Raw genomic sequence first — 20,218 nt, 5'->3', positions numbered from 1 at the left:
AGAGAGAGAGAGAGAGAGAGAGAGAGAGAGAGAGAGAGAGAGAGAGAAATTGATTTAAATTTTTAAAAATTAGCATATGTGGTACAAAGTTATGGAAGTTATAAGGGTGGTACATGAATACTGTAATGGTATATTATTTGTACTTTAGTAAATAAACCTTGCCTGAAAACCAGAGGCAAAGCAAAAGCCACTAGAGGTCAAGCAATGGAGACACACACCTTTAATCCCAGGATTTGGGAGGCAGAGTCAGACAGGTATCTGTGAGCTCAAGGCCACCCTGGGATATACAAGATCAATACAGAAACAAATCTGGGTGGTGGTGACTCACACCTTTAATCTCAGTCCTAGAAAGTCCCATGCCTTTAATCCCAGCACTAGAGGGAATCTAAAATGGGAGGAGAGAGTGATGAAGACTGCTTAGTCTCCCATCGCCCAGCCTTGGATCACCCAGACTTCTCTTTGCTGCTTTGCTTCTCTAGTTTTTGGGTTGAACCCCGATCTCTCTCTCTGGGTTTGTATTATTCGTGTTACAGAATACATCTTAGATGATTTTCCACCTGTGGTCATGGGGGTAAGAAGGCAAGTGAAACAAATGAAGGTACGGGAAGCTCATCTCTCATGGACATAGCTTCCTTCTGTGAGGAACGCACCACACACCGACTCACACTACTTGATTGGCTCGTGTATGTCAGGGAATGTTTGGGGCCCTCTCTTCATACCCATCATCTTGTCCTATCTTTGTAACAAATCCATCTCATTGGGGGAAACAGAAAGGTCATGAACTTCGCCTAAGTTGGACGGAGGGTCTGTTCCCGGACAGTAGAATACAGCCTCAGGTTTGGGAAGAACTGAAAAGTGCACATAGGGATAAACGTGAGATGCCCGTCCCCACATTCCTGTGAAAGTTAGGCTCCAAATTCACACAGAGAGACCTGGGAGGCAAGACATACTTGATTTCACTTTGAAGGCATGGGTAGCAAAGGATGGGTAGCCATGTTTTACTGGAGACCAAGGTGATAAAAGTTGACACCTTACAGGTTCATGGAGGTACAAGATCCACAAAGAATCCCACGCTTTGCTTACACGGATAAGCTGAGCTTGTCCACTCATCTCAAATTCAAGATGCCTGCCTGTGAGCTACAGGAGGGCCTTCCAGTCGTAAGGATGGGTAGCACCAGGCTAACCCATCTGAAAGCTCAAGCAATGGACCTACAGTGTATGTGGCTGTGGGGACGACTCCTACATCTGTCAACTGGGTCAGGCTTTCTTTCTTTCTTTTTCTTTTTAAAAAATCTCTCTCCATCTTTCAAAATAAAATAAAACACAAAGCGATCAGCAACTCCATATACACAGAGCTCAGAAATCTCTGCCCGAAGCGATTCTCCTGCTGCTGTTTACACGTCCACCGAGGAACGCAGAAGCCATTAGCTGGCAGCTTAGCAATGCCCTGACCTTTCCCGTGTTCAGCCTACAGGGGGAAACTGCAAAGACAAGCCCTAACAATTCACAACAGAACTTTGCAGCCAATGCGCTACACATCAGTTCTCAAGTCCCGGCTAGAGAGGAAGAGAGAAAGATGGAGAAGAGAGACCTAGTGCTGTCCCGCCCATGGGCTCAGTGACTGGCTTTACAGAATGTTACCTTCTTGAATGACCTAACACAAGGGGACAGCAGACACCCACAGGGTCAACCTGGGTTTGTCCTATTTGTTCAGAGAACTGGCTAACCACGTGAACAGCCAGCTCTTTCAGAAGTTATAAACATGACAATGAAATGGCCAAGACTCATGAAGTTTATTATTTAAGTACAGAGACAATTTGTAGAAATAATTACACACATGGTACACAAAATTTGGGGGGAATTCTATGATGTATGTGCCTACCATTCCTGGCACAAAGAGCATCATCTGATTCTTTTAGTTCTCCTAAACTGGGTATTATGATTATTTCTACTTACTGGAGGATGCATTAAGGCATAGAGATTAAAATACTCCTCTATGGTCGCATAACCAAATAAGTCAGATTCTAGAACCTGTATCCTAAGTCACAATATGCCAATGTATCTCAGAATGATAGCTATCATTTGTTGGAATACTGGTGTATGTCAAAGACGTACTATGTTAAGTACTTGATGCGCAGAATTTCACTGAATCCTCAAAGTGGGCCTGTGTTTTAACCCATACAGCCTGGAGCAAGGCTGAAATGTGAACCCTCCCTCCCTCCCTCCGTCCCTCCGTCCCTCTGTCCCTCTGTCCCTCTGTCCCTCCCTCCCTCCCTCCCTCCCTCCCTTCCTTCCTTCCTTCCACAGACTGTACTGTCCACAGTGCTGACAGTCAAGATAAAGAGTTAGTGGCCAAAGTGGAGGTGAAAGGTGAACAAATTACCAGGAGCAGAGTTACAGAAATGGGCGGGGAAGTGTGGTGCTATCCCACGAAAGGTGCTATCTCCTCATTGTGCTATCCCAAGAAAGGAACTATCACCTTCATCCCTGCTTTCCTGGGAATTTCTTCTCGCCTCTGGGAGTAAAGGTCTCAATTAGTGAGTCAGAGGGTGAAAATGCGGCGCGACCTGTTTTCCAGGATGGCTCAGAGGCACATGAGACCCTATCCACACAGCCCAAAGAAATGCAGGAGGTATGGCCATCTGTGGAGGCTGAACACCAAAAAATTCCAAAGCTCAAAGGTGAAAATCAGGCAGGGTTCCAGGTGTTAAAACTGGAACATACCCATCCCTCTAAATCACTCCTCTTGAGGAGGTGGACTTAAGATGTCGCAGGCAGGTGACATTTTTGTGTCAGCCCCTTCTGTGAAGTCATGCATATGGTGACATGTATTCAGAAAAGACCGAGGCCAGGAGGCTTGTGACAGTTCTCACAGTCACCTTTTCTCATCATATGCTAATCACTCAGCCCCAATACCCACACGGATAGACACCAGACCTATGGATGCTCTAAGTACAATGGTCATATCTCCTGTTTCTTTTACATGGATTACATAGTACCCAACACACAGTGGATAGTCTCTGTGGGAAATGAATATGCAATGTAATGTACTCTTTATCTTTTCTCCACTGGGCCACTCTATTCTCAATGCATTATGTTGAACCATATAGAATCGTCACTTGGAGGGTACGAAGCCAGTTTCAAATGATTTGACCTAACAAATAGATATTTTGCTATTCTGACTTGGGGTGTGCTACCTAGTGTAAGACAGTCTCCTTGGGATTGGCAAAAGGCATCTCTTAAAAGGCACTGCTGCTCCAACCTCAATTTTACTTAGCAGTGATTGATTTCTTCACAACTGGGGAAGAACTCACCACTGGGGAGAGTGAATCCAGTTCTGGTAGTAGTAGGTGAGATTTCAAGAAGGTAGCACAATGTAGGGATTGAAAGCTAAGAAGGGATGCTGAGAGAGGTGGGAGTTGAGACAGCGGATCAGGACCTGTGGTGCCAAACAGCCACCCAGATCACTATAACCAGTGGCCTCAGAAGAAAGCAGGGAGAGAGAAAAATGTCAGAAGGTTGTCAGTAGCCAGATACATGGCATCAGATGCCGGTTTAAGGCATTAGCAAACCAAGTCCCGAAAGGCCACAGGGCGATAGGAAGGCTGTTGAGTTCTGAGAAGGGTAGACTGGGTAACGTAATGGATGTAACAGGCCAGGGAGGTCAAGCTAGGGAAAGTCTTTGGCTGAAGGCATCAAGAGAAAATAAGGAGCAACATCCTTCTGAAGACAAGGGTAAGGAAGAATCCCTATTCTGAAAGACCTAACGCGTTCGTGTTAGCAAACCACACGGACCTTGCAAACCTTGCAAGTGCATGAGTAGCAGCAGCCTTATTCCGCCCTCGTCATTTATGGAAACACTGCTGAATTCATTCCACTCCCTTGAATTCATTTAGCGCTCACAGAAACCCTAGGTGGTATGCAGTGTGATTCTCATTTCGTGAGTGAGAAAAAAAGCCTCCCAGAACTTAAGGTTAGAAAGCCGCCACAGAGTCTGATGCAAACCCAGGTTTTACTCAGTCCAAAGCTGATGAAGCTGAAGACATTCGGAGGCAAGTACAGTGTTAGGACACATAATCCAGGCCCAAGAGCTCTTAAGGGGGAAGTGGAGAACTTCTAGAAGCAGCATCGACAATGATCTGTGGAGACCTAAGTCTCCATGGTACCCTCACGTTACCCCCTCCCAGGCCTACCTTGCTTTCTCCTTCAATGACGATGACGGGTACAGCGGTGGCGGGCCAGCGGTGTTTGGCTGGTAGGGGCTTGTCACAATTCCACAGAACTATGATCTGAAAAGGACAGGGATCATTAGATGGCTGGCTTGGGTACTCCTCCGGTCCTCTTCTAAAGGCTCTGCTTGTAGAAACGACTTGGTAAAACTACGTTTCAAAGTCAGTCCACACCCACACCCACTTCAGCCCTGCAATCTTCATTAACCAGAGAGGGCTAGAAGAAATGTAAAGGATTATTCCCAGGGACCAGGACAGAACTGAAGGAGAAAGAAAACATCGCAAGGGCCGCGGGAAGTGGCTCAGTGGGGAAAGAGCTCGCTGTACAAGTGTTTGATGCCCAGGACCCATATGAATGCCCATCTCCAGCCATAGCCCCTAGGAGGCTGAAGATCCCAGCTGAATGAATCAGTAAGCTCTGGGTTAAAGAGACTCTGCCTTAACATACATGAAGGAGAACCATTGAGGAAGACACCCAATGTCATCCTCTAGCATCCATGCGCACATGCACCTGAACACATGAGTGAACCCTGATATACATGCAAACATAGACAAACATGTGCATGCGTGTGTGCGCATGCACGCACGCGCGCGCACACATACACACACACACAGCAGCAGCAGCAGCTTGAAGTTTGCCGGAACTTAATCAAGTGTTTCCCAACTTCTGATATCTTCCGTTGATGAGCGCGATAGCAACCGTGATCAAGTTCAATAAAAATGTATACTAAACATCTGAACCTCTGCTGTGACCTTGCTCTACACCAGGCAACGTGGGCCACATAAAAGGATCTGAGACAGAGGCACGAGGAGTTCCTGCTTCGGATTCCTCTGAACAGTTGCTGGTTTCATATGACTTTATGATTCCCAAGCAAGGCAGCGAGCTCAAACATGAACACCTCACTGCGATTTGACTCTTTTCGCATTTGTAAACCATCTTGTCTATACCAATCACAAGTTAGAAAATTAAACAGTGTCAAGACTACAGGAGTGGTGCTGATTTGGGAAACACTGTTACCATGGATGTCATCCTCTGCTCTCTCCAAAAGTTGACACCTCCTGACACTAGCAAATTTGTTTCCGTTATTAGATGTAGTGTTCCGTGTCCTGCCCATGGGTTTTTTTTTTTTTTTTTTTTTTGGAATGACTTTATCATTTGGATATTTATAAATGAAGAAAGGGGCACGGGAGGTGGCTCAGTCAGTAAAGCGCTCCACGTACAATCAGGAGGACCTAAGATCGACCCCCCCCCCCCGTGAAAAGCTAGGCATGGTAGTGTGCTTTTGTAATCCTCGTTCTGGGTGGGGCAGCAGAGACAGGCAGATCCCTGGAGCTTGCTGGCGGTGGCGTAACCCTAATCAATGAGCTTCCAGCCAGTGGGCGACCCTGTCTTAAAAAATGGGTAGGCAGTACCTAAGGGACAACATCCTAGGTTCACCTCTGGTCTAAACACACATGTGCACCTGCACACTAATATAGAGCTCTCCAACCCCAAACATGCACACATACACACACATCCATACAAAACAAGAAAAAAAGAAGTAATGTGGCTTATATATTCTTTAGAAAATTTGTGTTTATGTGTGTGTGTGTGTGTGTGTGTGTGTGTGTGTGGTGTGTGGGGGTACACTTTACATCATGGTTGTTCTGCAATCTGTACTTGTGCCGGGGTTCACTTTTTGAGATTCTCTAAGTTGTTGGCAAGAGAGCATCAAGGCCTGGCCAATCCCTAGAGTGACCGGCTATATTGCTGCAAGGGTCCTGGAAAGTCAAGTATGGTTCGGGTCTGAAACAAGGTTCTGGTCTGTCCGCTGCAGTGGACAAGCGCACTCACCTGGGCACAGTACTGGGACTTGGCGGCAGCCACGAGAAGCTTCAACACTGGCTGGGACTGAGAGACCAGGGGTGTCACAGCATGGATGACTGCAGTGAATTTGGAGGGGGGCTTTAAACCTGAAAGGGAACGAAGAGAAGAGCTAATGACACACTGAGACACAAAACTCAGAAAAATCTCCGGGCTCCTGCCATTCTTCCCGGAGCTAATGTCCCCTCCGGCACATCTGTCCTTTATTTCATGTGGTACTGACAGAACTGAGAAAAGCGAAAGCCGCTAGGTAATGACTACCAGCCTAGGGACCTCTAGAAACTACTGCCCAGTGTCCATCCCCAGCTTCTTTGGACATTCTTCTCTTCTCTTGGTGATGCTTGTCATCTTCCCTGTTTTAAGGTACCCCATATCCGTCTGTCCATGTGCCTCGTTCTAGTCATTTACCTGCTACAGAAGCACAATTTTTTTTCCACTACTGCATTTGCATGTATCTGAACCGTAACTGGAGGGTTTTGTATGACAAACAGTGTTTCATTTAATGATTCGCATGTAGGAAAGGGTCAGAGAACAACACCCAGCACTCACGGCTTTCAAGCCAACTACGTATAATTTTAAAAGGGTAAAAAGTTGCTTTGGAGAACATTAGTCTGGAGTGGACCATCTTGAGTCCTCGTCGTATGAGTTTGAAATATGCTTTACTGTCCAGGGTTCCCAGAGTCTACCAACCCTGCACTAATGTGCCAATGATGCCACTAACGTGAGAACAACTGGGGTGCCAACTATGGCAATGCCTATGGTAGCATCACCAGCCTCTGCAGAGGTAGCCCTGTGTTTACATCCTTTGTCCCACTGAAATTCAATTAAAGCTGCCTGAGAGCACAGATTCTATCTGACGTGATCTTTATTTCGACCATCTAGCCTTGCCTTAGCTTGGCATAGGAGAGGAACATGAAAGAATTAATAAATTGGCCCTTTCCACAAATTCTTGGTTACTTCTTCTTTCTCTTTCTTAATTCAGGTTTTCCTACACATGTAGTAAGAGAACCAAGATTGTGAAAAGAAATCAAGGAGCTATCTACACACATGCCCACCTATACACACACACATATCTTTATCTTTATACACAGATGCATACCTATATACAAACATGCATTCCTATATACACACATGCATACTTATATTCACACATGCATACCTACACACACACATTAGGTTTGTACTTAATCTGTTGTCATGTTCAAAATTATTTATAATTTAGGAACATTTCTCAATAAAAGTAACACTACCAAATATTTGTTAAGGTGAGAAAGAAGGCTTACTTTCTGCCCCCAACACTCTCATGTATTTACAAATCTTGATTGCAAGTCGCCACTGTAAAAAGGGTTAGGACAACCATCTCCAATGTAGGCCGCTGGGAAGAATGACCATTTCGGGGTAGCAAAGGCAGCCTCCTCCCAAGCGTTCACTTACCTAAATTAGCATAGAAGTAAGGGAAATCTCCCAGGTACGAGGAATACCGCGGTAGGACGAACAATCCTCCAGGATGTTTGTTCCATATTAAACTGTTTCGTGATATGTGCTTGAATATTCTGTCCTGAATAATCTAGAAAACAAAGCAGCATGCGGGGAGGGTGAGTCTGGATGACATTTTGGAAAGGTCCTGCACAATCCCAGTTAGGAGATGATGTTAAAAAGACACAATGCACCCTACCTGGTCCTCCCCCAATTCTCTATTGATACAAATGTCTGCAAGGCAAAGCAGTGATTGACCCTCCAGGACAATATGAGGAAGAGAGGAGCTGGGACTGACACAGTTTTTCAAGTCCCATTTTAATCATAAACTTCTGTGACATTTAATTTTTATAACAATGGTCCTTGCTAGTTTCATAGTACAGTCTATAGAACAGTTCACCCATCCCTGGTGATGGGACATCTATATATGGATCCAGATGTGATCAGCAAGATCTGTTCTGGGTGCATAGCAACATCAGTGTGGACCATGCGGAGGAGGATGTGAAGACAAGAGAAGGCAGGCACATTCTCCACTTTGCTTTCTTCTTCTAATTTGGGAGGGAGTTCTAAATTGCCTGTCATCATCATTCATTCCCTTTTCAAAGTCAGTTGCAGGACTTTGAATACTGGTAAGCTCAAGTTTTTCTGTATTTCCACTTCAAAAAGTAGCGAGCTAACAACTGCTCAAAACATCCAACATAATAGGACAGGATCCACGGCATATGAAGACTAATAATTGTCAAGCTAGTTCATTAGTTGCCTTGGACTTTGGGACCTTGCAGATCATTAAATTCTACATTTAGAGACAAACCTTCTCCCAACCTGAATCATTTGTCAGCTGAATGTGATTAGTCCACTTTAGGGCTTTCTCTCTGACTTTCAAACTCTTGCAATAAAACCATCGACTCATTAAGATATGATGTGGCAAATAATTAACTTCATACAGAATAGCATGTCTCCGGCACAAAATGTTTTAAACTTCAAAAAAAAAAAAATTCTAGGGGGTTAGTTGAGGGCTATGCGTTAACATTTGTAAAACTCTGAGTTTGGCTCCCAATAATCAATGATCAATCAATCAATCAATCATGCCATAAATCTTAGGAGTCTGAGGAACTAAATCACTATTTTTACAGGTCTCCATTCAAGGAAATGTGAAGGAAGTATGGAATTCCAAGATTTGCTAAGCTATTAAAACTTTCTTCCATCTCATCCCATGGTAGAGTTACCAAATGAGCTCTGTACATTTGTTAAACCTCCCCACTGAAAGGAAGTAGGGAAGAAATTGAGAAGAACATATAATCTCAACCCAGTAATATCTGCATTTTATCTTTCACTCAGATCAAAACTGCCCATTTTCTATGGTTAGGCAACTTTCTGAGTTGACAAAGATTTTAGGAATCCAGCTATGATGCCAGTATTTACTGTCTATGGTACAAAGGCATGGCTTGCAATGCTGTCATCCAGACAGCTAGCGTGAGCAAAATGTCATAGCTGGGAAGAGTTTTTACACAGCGAGTGATTCTTTGTATAACATTTATTCCATTTTTTATCTCTTATATTTTCCAAATCTAAGATATTAATTTCCTTTTATAGTGTTCCATTTAGATCTCCTTTTGTTTTTTTCCTAAATTTATATGCCTTTCAGCTTGTGGTCACATAAATGATCTTGGCTATCAAGCACAGAATAAATTAGCAATGGACAACATTAGAAAGTCAAGCTACAAACAAATGGCATAAAACTCAGAGATCATCAAGTAGGTCATCCTTTTCTTGGGTCTTAGAGAGGCAGGCTTCCCAGTCACAGACTATTCTCTTGATTTAAAGTTGCAGCACTGTTTAAAATTTCCAAATGTGACCATCAGTTATGGAACACTCTTGAAATCCTAATAAGCATTTCACACTGTTCAAATGGATCTTGGCAAAAAGATACTGGCACCAGTATGATTGCATAGCAGACATAACCTTGGCCAAGTGATGTGCGGCCTTTAAGATTCACCCTCTCATTGGTAATGGAATGATAATGTATCACTAATATTTATGGCAACCCTCTCAGAATGTAAGATAATCTGACTAAATTCTTATATTGAAGATTTGAGTTTGCCTTTTAAAAAGAAAAAATTTCCAGGGCCTCTGTGTCTTCAATGCCAGCCTGGTTTATTTACAGAGCTAGACCCAGGACAGCCAGGACTACACGGAGAAACCCTACTTTGAAAAACAAACATACAAAGAAAAAAAAAAACAGAAATAATGATTCTCATTTTCTAGACATAGGCAATCTAGGTCTTTTTAACATATTTCCCCATAGTACCCAAGGTTTATTTCTCTGAATTGACCAAAATTAGGGTAATTTTTTTATGCAAAGAAGTGCAAATACCCCTAAATAAAAAGCTTCCATATTCAGTATTGATTCATTAGGACTTGGGTTTGGGGTATGAACATTATTAATGCTGTCTGAATGCGTGGCCAAATGTATTTCTAAAAAGCTTATATAGATCAATCCGCGTTGTCAAAGCTTGAAAGAGTTCGGCTCTCATTCCACCAAGTAGAAATGCCGTTCTTCTATCTCCTCATGGCTCAGTTCTCCCTGTCCCTTCACTGGAGGACACCTCTCAGGACCCTTGCATGGCACTTAGTGTTCACACCGTAGATCTAGATCTAGAGTCTAAGTGAAGATAAACTAAGCAAATGGGCCTCGAGTCTCTGCTGCCTCTCTAGGCATCCATTCTCACCCTTAGCAGGGCGAAAACTAATCAAACAACTCACTGTGTCTGAGAGCTAGGCCAGAGGGCGCCTGTGACTTGTGACCCTTGAGTTCATCTCTTGAACACATACACTCTGCTGCTTTGTGTATAAGGATGGCATTTCCTTTACCTCCTCTGCCTTTCTGCTTGTGCTGAGTTCTAGGGTAATGCAAGCTCCGAATTAAGACAGGAAAGCAAGTATTATCTCCCTTGCAATTTGGCTGCGAGGTCAGATTGTTACTATCCAATCTTGGAATGATAGAATGATATAGAGGGATTTGACAGCTGCTATAAATTTGAACGAAGTATATGGTTTTAGTGATTAAACACACACACACACACACACACACACACACACACACGTGTTGCTAAAGAATTGTGTGGCTTAGATCCAAGGGGAAGAAGGCTCAAAGATGAAAACAGCTCAATGTAAGTAAGATTCTACTGTGATGGATGTTACACATCCAGCTGTTGTCGGAAAATGGAGTTCTGCTAACTTAATAGACAAGAAGCTGGATCCACACAGTAACTCACCACAAAAGAAAGATAATTAATGAGATATGATCTTGTGCCTGGCAAATTAGCAGTGTTGTGTGTTATGTTTTAATTATAATCCTGAAGGTACAAGAATGCAGCAAAGGGAGGGTCTCTCCCTTGCTGTCCCTAGACAGCTTGCGAAAGTCTAGGTGGATGCAACCATTTACCACACTGGTCCTGTTGTACGCAATGAGATGTACCAGTTAATGCCGTCTTTTTTCTTATAATCACTGCTTTATTTTGAAATATCAAGAGAACATATTAATCACCCAAATAAGATAGACTTCTTGAAGCAAATTAACAAAGACTAAAGAGAAAAAAATAAATTCAGTTTCAAATAACCTCTTGCTTAGGAAGGGTTCAGCTATGGGATGTAAAGGACTCAGAGGTCTAGAATGCTTATAGAGGACCCAGGTTCAGTTCCCAGAACCCACGTAACAGCTCACAATCATCTGAACCAGTTCCTGGGGATCCAACACCCTGTAATAGCCTCTGAATGCATGTGCTCCACATACATACATACATACATACATACATACATACATACATACATACATACAGGCAAAACATTCCTACACACAAAAAGTAAAATACACACATCTTTTAAGGATACAACTAGCATTTTATATTGCCTCTTAAGAATGTTTTTCCCTCAATGTGTATGAGTTTCTCTCATTTTGACCAAAATGAAAGATGGTTCATACTGTTTGAATTACTTCCTAATCAGTTTTTAAAAACGCACGATACATACATGCCCTTACTACATTTGGTATCCGTACAATATTCCTCAGTGCAGATGTATCACAACTGGTCAACCTGTTTCCAACTACCTGACTGTGCATGTGCAGTGCTGTAACTAAAATAAACACTATGGCCTATGTTGCTAGCAACTTTGTTCATTAGGTCATTATCTTTTTAGGAAAATTGCAACACGGTCAAGTGCAGGGTGAAAATTATGTTCTCTTCTAAAGGTTTTTGCTTTTCCAGAAGGGCTCATGGTAGGTAGCCAATCTCCAGACACTCTAATGTGAGAGTCCTTCTCCAGCAGCCTTGGTGGCACCAGTGCCAGGATTTCCTGTGACAACTACTGACATGTGATAGGTGGAAAGTGGTACTATATTTTTATTTTAACTTCCTTGAGTGAGGACAAACATCCTTTTCACAGTGACTGACGCATATCTGGCACAACTGTATACCCTAAGGAACAATTAACTAGCAATTAAGTCACTCTACACTTACATTCCCATCTGTTCTCTTCATTACACACACACACACACACAGACACACAGACACACTCTCTCTCTCTCTCTCTCTCTCTCTCTCTCTCTCTCTCTCTCTCTCTCTACCACAAAGGATTCTGTAAATACTCCTTAAGACTAAGAGGGGGGTCACATACTAATAAGGTCATCATGGACTGAAAATAAAATAAGTTGAAAATGTATTTACTATAACCAAAAGTATTTACTAAGCTAGCACAGTAAGTTAGTAACACAGCACAGGGAGAGCATGAGTGTGGCTGACTGGAAGACCGAACTCACAGCCACTGCCCAGTTTCATAGCACATTTATTACTTCACACATATTGATGGCCTGGGGAAAGACACGAAGATAATCACTCAAAATATAAACTTACTGAATGCATGTTACTTTTGCACCATATGTAGAAAAAACTTAAGTCAAACCTCTGTACATGGAGGTTTTCTGTAGACATCTGCTTGGCCACCATATATGTGCGTGTGTATATGTATGTATGTGGATGATTATATGTATATATGTATGTAAGTATGTACACATTACTAAAAAATTAGGAATTTTTCTCTAATGAATCTTTTTCTATCCTGCCAGCAAGCTCCCAAATACTGATATGGAGACAATATTATTAATTATGAAAGCTCAGCCTATAGCTTAGGCTTGTTCCTAAATAGTTCTTATAACTTAACCCATTTCTATCAATCTACATTTTATCATGTGGCTTTTTATTACCTTTCTTTCCATCTGTTTGTCTAACTCTCTTCATGTCCCATTGGTCCCTCTTACTTCCTCTCTCAGCCTGGAAGTTCCACTCATACCTTCTGCCTAGCTATTGGTTGGTTTTCTCTTTATTAAATCAATCATAGCAATACAGATATTATCATACACATCACAAGGTGTACAAATATCCCACGGCATTTTTCATTTTAATAATATCAGCAATTCTTCATTTCATTTCACACTCTAATCCAGAATATTTGTGAGAGGACAAACCTAAATTGTCCTAATCTGAAAATACAAGTATTTCTGGTTTGTTTGTGACAAGGTCTCACTCTATTTAAGGCTAGTCGGGAACGCGAGTATTTTTCTAATTTATTTATCAGTTTACACGTCAAAAAGATTCACCTTTTCTTAACCTCGCACTAACTGTGAACCTTTGCCCTCAGTTTTGCGTTTTCTTTATGGTGTCTACAGCTATACAGAAATTTTCATGGTTCTTATACTCACATTTAATAGTGTTTTACGCCCCGGTCACGCACACAACAACTTCTTTAACTTAAAATTACCCAGCTCTACCCAATATCTCATCAATATTACTACCTTCCCTGTTTGTGAAGTGGGGAGTGTGTGGGGAGCCCCACCTGCGTGGAGGCCTGTTTGCAGCGCAGAGGACATCTTCCTCAGCCCCTCTACCGCTCAGTTTTTGAGACAAGGTTTCTCAATGAACCAGGAGCTTCCAGTTTCGGGGAGACTGGCTGGGAATCAAGTCCTGGGATCTGCCCATCCTTTTTTCCACCAGCACTGGGGTCACAGGTGCACATCACGACAGCCGGCTTTTACAGCCAACACTTTTCTTATAGACCCACTATCATATGAGCAAGTTTAACTTATTCGGAACCAAATAACATAACTCCTATCTTCTCTCATTTGAAAAGCTGGATCAAAGCTGTCTTAATTATGATGGCTTTATAATGTGTGCTAATTAAACCACGGGAATAAATGGTCCTTACTGCTTTTCAATAATGCTAGGCTGTGTTAAGGCATTTATTCTTCAGACTAAGGCTCAGAGTAATTTTTGTCATCCTTTTTTAAGACTTTGATGTGCAGATCGAGGAAAATTGCTATCTTGACAATCTATTCCCCAACTTAGTAGACTTTTTTTTTATGTTCCCTAATTTCTTCTGTCATTTCCATCAAATAAAAATAAAACAATATTTTTCCAAGTTGATAAAAACATAGTAATTTACCAAAATATATTATGACCTTGGTAACGCCTGAACTCTTTGGTTCAGTAATCTCATTTCACAGACACTATCCTAAAAGAATAGGTAAAGATAGGGCCTAAAATGCATGCAGAAAACGGGCTAAGGCACTGCAGACATTGCTAGTCATCTTTGCAGACAGCAGTAATTTCAGACAGTTTTCACAGTGACCTGCACCAGATGGGGAGAGGCTTACTACAGGATGGCATTAGGATGAAGACAGATTAAAACACGATCTGAGGGTATCAGAGGACAGCAGCAGGACAAAATAAAAAGACGAGGGTACACCCGAAAATGCACCAAGTAGCACAACAGAACACTATGGAAAGAGTTAACTAAAAGCATGAGAAAACAACTCAGGAAATGGAAAGAAAAAAAAAAGGAGAAAAAGACTAACTTTTTAACACAGATCATGATTAAGCTGAACTGACATAAAACAATAACCAAGAATGCACTAAAAATATTTGTGTTTATGTATGTATATACATACACAATAAATTATGAGGCAAAATGCTCTTCCTACATGCAGCCAGCAGAGAAGTCACAGCTCTTTCCAAATGCAGACACGGAGACTATGTAACACAAACAGAACAGAAGGAACTTGACTAGTCAAGGGGGAATGTTTGGGACAAAAGACAAAGGGTTAATATTTAAAGTATTAAAAACTTCTGAAATATATAAGCATCAACAATCTTATGGCAACTTCTTTTGTGTATCTGTGGACTTCCTGAGACAGATGAAATTCAATTATAGCTAACACTCTAAGAATTAGGAGGTTAGAAAGTAATTTATTATTTTTTAAAGGAAAAAGATCTTCAATCTGACCAAAAAACAAAACCAAACAGGAATTCAAAATAATCAAAACAGGCCTTCTGTTTGCCTAGCTTCGGGTCGTATGCCAGGCATGTACATGGGAAATCCTGATGGTGTGTTGCTAGGGCTGAGATCTGGAGCCTAGGTGAGGCCCATGTGGAAACGGTCCCACTGTGCTTCTCAAAGCACTGACTCTGACTCTCACCACGGCAAGAACACTATCCTGTGGACCCACAGGTGACCTCAGTTTCCGCAGTATTACCTGGGTGTCTTGTGTTTACTCTCGATTTTATTAGCTTTCAGAGTGACCATTAATTTCCAAAGGAAAGACACCCCAAGTGTGAAATAAATCGTCCCGGCCATTCTGTAAGTACCTGGGTCACCTCAGGAGCCTGTTGGATCACTCCCCTTCCCACAGATCTGACACCCATGAGTGTGCAACTTTCTCCATTTTTTCTTAGCTCTCTGCACTGCTCCGTGTAGCCTTGGGCCATTGCTATCTGCTCTGCTTCCTGTGGTTTTAATCATTTCCACGATTTTCTATTTTTCTCCTGCCTTAAACAAGACAATTTAAGCAAATGAGGCTATGCCTTAGTGGCAGAGGGCTTTCTCAACATGAACAAGGCTCTATGTCCAATTCCTAATGCTATATGCATGCTCGCACTCACGCACACGCACCCACACAGAAGCATGCATGCAGAGTAAAGCAACTTGAAGACAACTATCCACTCCCCTGCCCTAGTTTCTGTTTTTATAAAGGCTAACACTTTCTATACCAGCTAGAAACAGCGATGATAATGATCTTTCCTCTTGCCATAACCTTATATAACACAGGATGCTGGTTGGTGAGACTGTATGTGTCCACAGAGTCAATCTGGCTGCCTCTTCAACTGCTATATACTTATGGCGGTGACTAAACCATTCATATCTTTAGAATGGTAGAGGTTATTTCCCTTACTTGGTCATTATCTTCTTTTCTAAATGCACTCTGGAACTATGTCTTTAAAGGATACCATTGCGCTTGAGTGACAGGAAGACGGTCATTACCCACGTATCTCTAAAATTATGTCAGACAAAGTCAATCTCTGTGTCCAGAGCACGGCTTCTCTCCAGGTCACTTCTGCTCTGAGAATTTGTCAGGAACAATGGCATTTGCTTGGAAATGGCCAAGCAGATGGTGGTGGTGGGGCAGTCACTCACATGTTCAAGGACAGAAAATTTGATTTTGTCCCATTTGACTAAATGCACAACCCAAGAGTGAAAGAGAGGTTGAGAAACAAAAGCATCATTATCCAAGATCAGGAGCCACGCGGTCTCGCTTACCTCTAGTGTAGTTAATACAATCTTCTCAACTGAAGAAAAATAAGCCTCCCACAAGAACTGTGTCTGTTGTCTAAGTGCTAGGATTTTATCCTGATGAATAGACCTGATTGTAGAAGGAATCTGGAACATAAAGGGAACACACGGTAATTATAACTGTAAAACAGAGAGATGTGCTTGGTCAAAACAACCCCGTGGGCTGCACTTTTATTCTTCATAGCCTTCAGTGTCTAGCAAGTAGGTCTATTAAAAATCACCAACCACTAGGTAGATATGTCCCCCCAAGAAACGCCAGAACAGACCACAGGTCTAGAGAAGCAGCCTGGAAGGCAGTCAAATGCGTGAAAGCTGTGCATTGGCTTAGCTCAGTCCTAAGATTCCATAGTAGCAGGTCAGCTGTACAGGGTACTCCTAGTTCTGCCCTCCTCCTCAAGGCCAAAAAAACTTTGGCCCGGACATGGACAGTCACATTTTCCCAAGAAGTAGATACAGGCTTTGGGGAAAGGAAAAAAAAAATTTTTTTCTAAGAAGTGTCTCTCCAAGAACCATAAAGTATCTAAACATGTGTTTCTAGAGACTGTTCATGAGCCTTTGCGTTCAGTACAAACAGATTTAGCCATGTCTATGTGCAGATGCTTCCTCTAGCCTTTTCTGAATCTTTGTACACCTGAAAACACTCTCCTCTTGGCTTCAGCCCTTACCCCAATCTCACAAACACTGTGTTTCATCATAGGCTGCTTTATACCAAGTTAGGTAATTTTGAAGGAAGGCCTTCCTTGCTGTTCATACTGCTATACATTTAGTGGCTAAGAGAATCATCCTTATGCTAGCTATAGAAGAAATAAGAGCCTAATTGAACATGACCACCTGAAGCTATCATCAGGATTTTGTTATTTTTAATAGCAGCATAGCTTGACACAACTACAGTACAGGCGTTAATGGTACTAATGCGGCATTCTGGTTCTACCATTTACTAGCGATGCTTCCTCAGATGAGGTAGTTGGTCTCTCCGATTACTCATTTATAATATGATGGTTGGAAAAAAAAGGATTATGTAAGTGCTTAATACAAGTTCTACAATATGGGAAGGCTGCTTTATGGTTTATTATTACTATTACCATTGTTGACACAGGGAATTGCTATTTCAAGCTGGACTAGTTGATTCTACACAAAGCTGGGCAGTTATTTACCGTCTGCTTCTTAATTCTAAGATGCACTCCTTAGATTTCTGGCTAAGTTCCCTAGACTTGTTCCCCAACTGCACGGACAGCTCAAGATGTGACGGCGTTTGTAATCTATCCTCTTACGGGCGATTCTTTCTGATTATTGGCTGCCCTGTTGTGCTCCCCATTCTGCATGCTCACCTCCCTCCTATGCGATGAATCAGGAAGACATGGGAATCTGGGCTAGACGAGGAATGCTCTGCCAACCACATTAAATAGAAAGTTACCCCAAATACAGGACTACGTTATATCTAAGTTCCCCTTAGAGAGGAAGGACGTGGTGGCACACTGTTATATTCCAGACTGCCCCTAGAAGAAGCAATGAAAGTTCCACACAATAAGAATGGAAGGAAAAGCTGACTTGCTCTGTCAACATTCCAACCTGGGTACTAAATTTGTGCTTTGAAGGGATCATAATACTGCAAAATATATGGAGGCAGCAGGTAAAGTTGAAACACTGGGAGGCTCAAGGTCAGGTGGAAATAAAATATCCTTAGAGGAGATAAACCATTCATGACACAGATCCTTGATAAGTCAGGAAAATTTATTTTTATTTACTCACTGAGAAAATGACCTAGATTGCCAAGGGAAAATTAGAAGAAAAAAAAAAAACAACCTGATCCTCTATTTTCATAAGCATGCCCTTTTAAATGTCAAAGGCATTCTCTAAGTCACACAGGTTGGCATGGCTGTTTTTATTATGGGCACGAGAATTAATCCATCAGGAAAATGCCAAAAGCTGCCATTGCTGCCCGGCCTCCAGAAAAATCAAGTGCATGGAGCTTCTAAAGGGAGGAAAGAAGCGTCGCAAACTCAGGCTCGAGCCCAGCCCTCTCTCTTTCCTGGCTGCATCATGTCTTCATGACTTCCGGAGCTGTGTGCGCTACCCTTTCCTGTGCAGAACTGCACTGTCTCACAGCGCTTCGCCAAGTGCTCTGGACTGCCAACTGACGGGCGGGATGGAGTTCCAACTTCTAACGGCATGTGGCTGGTGGTTATTAATCAGCTTGTCCTCAGAGACAGGTAGGGGGAAGTGATAAATTAATTCCGATTTGGATGGGATGATTTGGAAGTTGAGGAGCTCAATGGAGTCCTAATAAAAGGTTATGTATGGTAACAAAGCTAATGGGACCGACCAGAAAAGATGCAGGAAAGCCACGGGATGTTTCTCGGTGACAGGATGACAAGAACATATGGAACTAAAAACACCAGAGCTGTTCTGAAACAGGAAATGGAAAATTGTAACAGAACAGAAAACATTTCCCAGAGCGCACACTTGGGCTCCGAGCCAACTCTTTAAACCATTGTTAACAACAGTGCAGCCACTGTTCATTATGGAGGCAGCTGTGTAAAGACAGACTGCAGACGAGGAGGGGAAAACACTAGAAAATGTGGGCACCAGGGTATGAAAAATACAATCTTTACAGGCAAGTAAAAAAGGAACTTTAAGGCTCGGCGGTGGTGGCACACACCTTTAATCCCAGCACTCGGGAGGCAGAGGCAGGCAGATCTCTTTAAAAGTTTGAGGCTAGCCTGGTCTACAAAGCGAGCTCCAGGGCAGGCTCCAAAGCTATACAGAGAAACCCTGTCTCGAAAAACGAATAAACTTCAGAAGGTGAACTATCCATCAGCTTTGGTGGGGAGATAGACACTGGACAGACAAACTTCAGTGTCGGGTAAGTTTCCCACCCCAAGACAAGCCCCAGCTTGTCACAGCAAGGGAGCCATGATGCACAAATGGAGAACAAGACCGATGATTTTCATACCCGAAGTTTTCTTTAACGAGCATATATTATTAAAACAATATAAAGTGAAAGACAGAGGCAGTGTGGGAAAGGACCACTCACTTGGAGCGAGTGACTCAGACGTCTACTATCTCTGCAAGGTGAGGGTTTTTTCTCACTATGTCTAGGAGGATGTCCCTATTGAATTACACCAAGCAATAGCTGCTACAAGCCTTAGCTTTCCATAAGACTCCCCCCAACCCCTTTCTCAGAGAGCATCTAAGAAACTATGTTTTGTTTAGAACAGAATGGGCTAACTTCAACGAATGGGCTCATCATGTTCAGAGTACACATTCTTCCACATTTGTGCTGAGGTTCCAGAAGGGGCAAGATCCCAGACCTGAGGACCTCATGAAAGGAATATTCTAGAACTGTCGGTGACCTAGGCTTGATGAGTCCACAGGGCTCTCCAAGAGAGGCTGCATTACCAGAGACCTTCAGAAGATGACTATAACCCCTCACCAGTCCATTCACAGACCAGCCAGGAGCCCAGAAGAAAAATCAAACGCACAGTTAGGAGCTCAAGTTTATGGATATCAATTATTTTTGTTTCTAAAGCAAGAACATTAGAGATGATACTTCTACAGAAGCTTGTGGAGGTTTTAAAGATAAAGTGTTTAATGCCATGAGAGGAAAACATTAACTGTGCGGTGAGCATGTGTGGCAGTTTACTGTGAACCTCAAACACAATTGCAGGGGGCTTGGGAAATCTTCACGGACTCTTGCTGCCCTTCCATCTCTCTGTGTAGGGAAGGTGCGTTGCCTTCCCTTGAGGAACTGACACTTTTGTTAGGGCCCTTTTTTTGAATATTTATCCAAGGGGCAGCACTCCTGCAAGAACTCAGGGCAGAGCCGCACTGTAGTGGGAACACTGGACACAGCAGCTAATCCTAGGGTTCGTGCTCTGGCATTAACCGGAAACAAATATAGGAACCAAGACAAGGGATCTGAGGGAGTGCCAAGCCTAAAAATTTTGCTGCTGAAGCTGGGCACGGGGGG

The 20,218-nt window shown here is 42.7% G+C and overlaps 1 protein-coding gene across 1 annotated transcript in view; it reads right to left on the bottom strand.

Moving 5' to 3' along the window:
- Positions 1–20,218, bottom strand: part of Ext1 (exostosin glycosyltransferase 1) — a 291,435-nt gene that overhangs the window by 17,607 nt on the left and 253,610 nt on the right. Inside the window, exons 4-7 of the mRNA XM_005360525.3 lie at positions 16,216–16,335; positions 7,528–7,660; positions 6,064–6,182; positions 4,194–4,289 (exon numbers count right to left, since the gene is read on the bottom strand). Coding sequence (XP_005360582.1) covers positions 4,194–4,289; positions 6,064–6,182; positions 7,528–7,660; positions 16,216–16,335 — 468 coding nt within the window. The remainder of the gene's footprint in view (positions 1–4,193; positions 4,290–6,063; positions 6,183–7,527; positions 7,661–16,215; positions 16,336–20,218) is intronic.

The sequence above is a fragment of the Microtus ochrogaster genome, linkage group LG3 (assembly GCF_000317375.1).
Source record: "Microtus ochrogaster isolate Prairie Vole_2 linkage group LG3, MicOch1.0, whole genome shotgun sequence".
Lineage (NCBI taxonomy): Eukaryota > Metazoa > Chordata > Mammalia > Rodentia > Cricetidae > Microtus > Microtus ochrogaster.
This window is presented reverse-complemented; position numbering and strand designations above follow the sequence as displayed.